The sequence below is a fragment of the Triturus cristatus genome, chromosome 7 (assembly GCF_964204655.1).
Source record: "Triturus cristatus chromosome 7, aTriCri1.1, whole genome shotgun sequence".
NCBI lineage: Eukaryota > Metazoa > Chordata > Amphibia > Caudata > Salamandridae > Triturus > Triturus cristatus.
In genome coordinates this window covers 1,120,835,125-1,120,841,383 of record NC_140590.1, presented here as the reverse complement: position 1 = coordinate 1,120,841,383, position 6,259 = coordinate 1,120,835,125, and the positions used below count along the sequence as shown (strand labels likewise).

General features: G+C 42.3%; 1 protein-coding gene across 3 annotated transcripts in view; it reads left to right on the top strand.

Annotated features, from left to right (window-relative positions):
- Nucleotides 1-6,000: 6,000 nt before the first annotated feature.
- The window catches only part of LOC146811198 (uncharacterized), a 70,777-nt gene continuing 70,518 nt past the window's right edge, over nt 6,001-6,259 (top strand). For 2 of the 3 annotated variants that reach the window (XM_085618235.1, XM_085618234.1), the window contains exon 1: nt 6,008-6,114. In XM_085618235.1, the coding sequence (XP_085474361.1) occupies nt 6,066-6,114 (49 nt within the window). In that variant the 5' untranslated portion in view covers nt 6,008-6,065. Of the gene's footprint in view, nt 6,115-6,259 lie in introns of all 3 variants that reach the window. The other variant, XM_085618236.1, reaches the window with a different exon arrangement.

The following is a 6,259-nucleotide window of genomic DNA, read 5'->3' as shown; positions in this document are numbered from 1 at the left end:
CCCATGTTAACCTATAGGAAGAGCAAGCCTCATAAGTAGTGACAAGGTATAGCTCTTTACCTGGGTGCACGAGTGCTAGTGCACACACAGATCTGCAATGGCAGGTTGGACATACAGGGGCTGATTCACAAAGGTAATCTGAGACATATTCTAACTATACGACCTATGGTATTCACAGAGATCATTTACGAGTCGTATCTTTATGTCCACAGTCGGGCGGTACTCTCCACACCCAGGCCGTACTCTCCGGCCCGGTCGTACTCTCCGGCTAGGTCCGGATGGAGTGTAATCAATGGACCAGAATGCAATTTTTACAAAAGGGAACATTAGGAATGTGTAATACATGGTAGAGGAGGTCATAAAAATCAGTTTAGGCAGGGAAAAGTGTGTGGCCAGACACTACATTATATCCCAGAAAAGTTTGCTCCTTTGCATCTCGGTACACCATTGCACAACATGCATTCCCCTCAGTGTTGACTGTAGTGTCAACAGTAAGGGGAGCACGCTTACTTAGTGTTGACTGTAGTGTTAACACTACAATCAATGCTAAGGGGTGCGCAAATTGTACCATGATGCAAAGGAGCAATCACGCAAAGCCTGTGTGCACACAATGATCTGCAATGGCAGACCAGCCCCTGTTTCAGAACATCAAGTCTTTGCCCCTTCCTAACGTGATTAGGAAGGGCATGCACACTTTTACACTATATTTATGGGGGAAAGTGCCCAGAGGCCACACAAGAGAATCTTCAACATCCCAGGAGTATCCCTTAGGAAGAGCTGCACGTGTAGACAGGGGAAGCCCTAGTGGGGAGTTCCTCACTACCTGGGAAAATCCGGCCATGTCTAACAGTGATTAACTGGTGTACATCTCAAAATCTGTTGCACGCATTGTAATTGGTTTACATAAAAGATCCCTACAGTATACTTAGTAACCTTCTAGAAAGATTCAATGACCAGCAAATAGAGTGCAGCCAGTATTTTTACATGGGCTGGGGTGACCAGGGAGCAGGCTGTAGGTGAATTGAGCACCTCCTCCCGGTCTGCAACCAGACATATTGATGAATGTGATGTCAAGAATCAAACATAAATAAGTGTTGAGGGGCATGCTTGTAATTTTCCTAACCACTAGCAATTACTCCGGGTAGCATTCCAACCCAACCGTTCTTTTGCCCACTATCCCACCTCATTTTTAATCCAGCCATTTGCAAATCAGTCTTGATACTGCTCCAGTAGGAAGAGTCCAGCCGGAACTGTCAGGCCAGGTCTCCCTGAACCAGACCACAAGCAACCCAAAACCAGCTTCACCCTGATTGAGGGTTTACAGTTAAATCTAGCCTGGTTCCAGTGGACAGTGAGCATGGGAACCATATCTGTGCATACCCTTGCCACTTAAGGCGCCATATCAAACACACAAAAGTTGGAGGAAGGCATGCTTACAATGTTATCTAAACACTGACTATCACTCGGGGTAGACTTCCAACTCATTGTTCTTTTACCCACCATCCCACCTCAGTTTGGACCCGGCCATATGCAAGTCACTGTTGACCCTTCTCTAATGGGAACAGTTCAGCCTGAACTGCCAGGTCAGGCCCTCCCTGAGCTGAAACAGGAGCAACCCAAGATTGGTTTCACACTGATTGGTGCTCTTTAGTCCAGTGTAGTGACTTCCAGTGACACAATGAGCATGGGCCCCATGTCTGGGCATAACCTTGCTACTTACGGCAATATACCAAACACACAAAAGTTATGATTTGCATATGAGTCTAATCGGAAGTGTCTTGGTGGTCAAAGAACGATGGGTTGCAATGCTAACCCAAGCAATTGTCAGTGGTTAGATGTATTGCAAGCATCCTCTCCTTACCTTTCATGTGTTTGATTTACTAGCCTAAGTGGCCTAGGGTATGTACTGATGTGGGTTTCATGCTCACTGTGCTTCTGGAACTAAGCTAGACCCAACTTAAGAGCCCAAATCAGGGCAAAACTGGTCTTGGGTAGCTTTAGTCCCTGTTCAGAGAGGACCTCGCTTGGCAGTTCAGGTTGGACCGTTCCGATTTGAGCAAGGGTAAGACAGATTTGAATGTGTTTGCATCTAATCCTAGGTGGCATTGTGGACAAAAGAACAATGGTTTGGAATGCTACTCAAAGCAATTGCCAGATGTAAGACTTATTGCAAGCATTCTCCTATCACCTTTTTGATGTGATATCAAGAATCAAATCAGGTGTGAAGCAGAAATCATAATAAACCTGGACCTTCCCGTCATAATGATTGTCTGCCTGTACATTCTGTCCCTCCTTCTCCCACCCTCAAGGAATTGTTCCTCAAAATGAAGGGCAATGAGACAACAATATTCACCAACATGAGGAAAATATGTTTGTTCTGCATTTTGATTTATTACATGGGTAGGCTGTGTGTGACTGATTGATCTTACAGTGATGTTTAGTTGGAAATGGGTTTGCTGGCATCATGACTGCTGATTTCCACACTCCCTTGCATTAGCAGGAGTCTTGGATTTGAATGAAGGTGTGTTCCCTATATGTATTACTTACAGAAGCAAACACAATTAGTGGTTTTCATAAAGCAGTTTAAAAACTATCTCAAATAAAATGTGAATAACTTTTTCTCTTTTTTCCTATTTCCCTTAGGTGCTGTTAGTACTATTCCCCTGCCTCCATTGATTCCCATGAGACCCCCTTGCAGGACCAGTGACTGGCCATCTGCAGTGCTTGAGTTACTTCAAGAGTTGGTTGGAGTAAATTTGAGCGTGCTCAGTCTGCAGTACTTTTGAAGTAGATGTTAGTGTAACTTTGACATTCGTCTTACTCTTTTGTAGGAGTGGTAATACATTTGCATGTGCCTAGCTGGGCGTCTCCTTGTTTTCCTTTTCAGTCCTCCGATTAAGTAGTAGATATTCTCATTAACCAACCACTTCTCCGTTATCCTTCAACATTTTCATCAGAAAATGTATATCCCCTTTTGCAGTGTTTGCTGCACTTGTGGCTGAAATCTTCACGCATAAGGGAGGGGGCAGGCATAGATGGGGCTCACCACCCACATGTTAATGAATAGCATTTGTGAGTAAATAAAGTAGGCCTGCTGGAGGATACTTTTCATGCTTAAAAATGATTTGCTACATGATGCCCATAATAGTAATCACCAGACTCTATATTTATTAATGCAGCGAAAAAGCTCATGTATAAAATGTATTTACTTTTGGCCCCCATTATGAGTCTGAAGGAGCGGTATTCAGAATTTGAAATTACCAGGAGCTGGAACACCAACTGCCTGCCTACACCTGGTTAAAGTAGAAAGGATCAGTGAACAGAGTTTAAGCCTGGTTACCACCGTCTTTGAGTCAGTTTTAATTTGCGACTCCTGAATAGCGATTTTTCAAAAATTCACTATTTGCGATTTTTTGTTCATTGATTTGTGATTTTGTTTAGCGATTCCTTATTTAGCGAATCACAAATTAGGGAGTTGGTGTGGCATATTCGCTAAATAAGGAATCGCTAACTGTTTTCCTTTAATTTTAGCGATTCTTTATTTTGCAAATCGCTTTTTCTATATCTACATTTCACATGGATTATTTGCGATCGTGATTCTACGAATTTCTGCGTTTGCGATCTCAAATTGTCTACCTACATCTGGCCCTAACTCTCCATTTAGAGGATTTTCATATAAAAGGCCAAATTCAACATCACTGTTATTGCTCGCTTCATTTCTGCAGCTCTGATGAATGTGTTCAGGAAGGCATTTCAGCTGGAGTCATATGGCTTTCTTGCTGATTAAAAACTAGTACTTAGAAGCAATTTGAGAAGACCCTCATAGTTGGTGAGCCAAGCCCACTAACAAAGAGGTAAAGAGGTGGATCTGCAGACCAGCTTGTGAGGTTTTCTGAAGTGTGCAAAACTAATGCCTCGAATGAGGGCATGGATGTGGACTTTGAGTGTGTGAAGTTGCAAAGTTGATAACAATCCAATGTAACATTCTGTTCAAAATTTTGCAAACTTGGTGAAGATTATGGAATTTAAACTGTGAAAACAAATCCACCAAAACACTTTAATAGAGCTTGAATTTTCTTGCTAAAATTTAGGGGAGAGATTCTCTTCTGCAAAATATTTTTTTTCAAGAATTTTCACTCACTGAGAGAAATTCTTCTGCAAAATATTTGTTTGCAAGAATTTTCACCCACTTTATGTTACATGAAATGTACATATATTTGCAACCTTCTGGAAGTGTTAAGTATGTCAATTTGGCAAACATTTTTATTTCAACCTCTTCTAAAAAGGTTCCTCACAACGTTTTTGGTCTCCAGCAGTACACTTGGATCACTAATACCTCCTTAAAGACCCATGGCAAGGTGAAGCAAGGATGAGGAATCATCTTCAAGCCTTGCCTTCATCCCATTGGTGATCACAACATACTTTTAAAGTGGCAACAATTAAACCGCCTTGAAAAGACGCATTGTGCATCCTGTGGCTGAATAGAAAGATTCAGGGCTTTTAAAACTGTAGTGGTATTTTATTTTCACGTTTAGGGTCAGATTTACAGACATTTTGCTCGGTGTTTGCATGACAAAAGTGATGTAAATCAACACAAAATGTTATTTTTGTTATTTACTTTCTAGAAATTGCCAAAAAGTATCATCAAACAGTGCTACGCATCAAGGGGGCATTACATGGGTGGTATATGGGCATTTCCATGCAACCACGCATGCTGTTTGACACAAAATTCTATCAAAAATTTAAGACAGCTTTTTGCATCAAAACTTAACGCCACTTGAAAGAAGGTGTTAGACGGAGAACTGGCTTCATTTCTCCTTTCTTTTGTGACTTTGCATGTGTGCTGCACTATACAGCACACAGTGACATTTGGAAACATTTTCTAGGCATAGAGTTTGTAATGGAAGAGAAGTCTGTGCTAAACATATGCACACACCCTTGCACTGCGGCACAAAGGTGTGTGCATGGCGCTCAGCAGTAAAATTCGGTGCTGGCGCTAGGGAGAGGAGAGGAGAGAGCCATAACTCTAGATGTGGCGCTCTCCTGCTCTCTCTTTCTCATGCAAAGGGGCACAGTATTTATGGCTACTGTGCTGCCTTGCGTAAGAATTCATTAAATCTGGCATTTGCTTTCAGACTCACGTTTAGAAATCACAAAATGCAATATTTCACTAATCTGTTCCTTTTCACAACCATTAAATTCAAGATGGTGGTATCTTTGCATACACAACATTACCAGTTCAATCAGACACAGGGCATGACGCTATTTATCTCAACTGTGGGGTTCGGCATGAACCTGGGAGCTGCACTCCTACTCAGAGTGATGACAACCTCTGGAGCTCAGTCTGACTCAGCTGCTTCCATTTCCTCATTGTTCAATGAATCCGGAAAACACTAGGCCATGGGCACAGCACTATCTTTTTGTTCATCTAGACAGTGGAATGAAATGTGCCCACTGATCCTTCTGCAATGAGGGGTAGCCACATAGTAATCAGAGGGTTCCCGGCCACTGAAAAATAACTTGAACATTCCCCTCCATTCTCTTCCAGAAGGCAGTAAACAATATAGTGCAACCAATATTGTCACTGCTTTTTATCCTCTGGTTCTAGCAGGTAAGTTAACTGTCCGATCTGGAGAATATGGGTATTGTCCCTGCAACTGGAGGAAGTCTGGAATTATAAGGAACAGTGATTTAAAAAACGCTACTTTTTCACGACTCAAAATATCTTTTAGATATGGCAATAGTCATTATTGCTGGGAAAAGAAGGTGGTAGGTAAAGAAACGTCAGCTCAAATCTTAGAGCCCTGGGAATGTTTACTTTCTGCTTAGAGGTTTAGTGTCAAGTGCTAGATGTTTGGTTTTGACATCTGACTGCAATGAAGCACATTAATTCACCACTCTAGGATGTGTGTTGTTTGCTGACCATAGCACCTGCCTTGCCACGTCACTCTGGGGGTTGAGCTGTAGCATCCGAGATTGGTACAAGTACAGGGTCTCTGCCCAGAGCTTGTCATCAAGATCCAAACAGGTTAAGCTTGACATCGACAAACTCTCCTCTCGCCAACATGAAGATGGTCATTGCCTTCCTCGTAGTGGCTCTCTGCTGCTCCCTTGGTAAGAAGCATATTCTCTCTCTAGAGATTCCCTGATAAAGTTAATCCAAATTCTAGTTAGTTCAGAAATGATTGTGTCCTGTCCAACCAGAGGTAACTTTACTGTCTGCACCATTCATTAATCTGAGGGTGGTAACAAACTACTG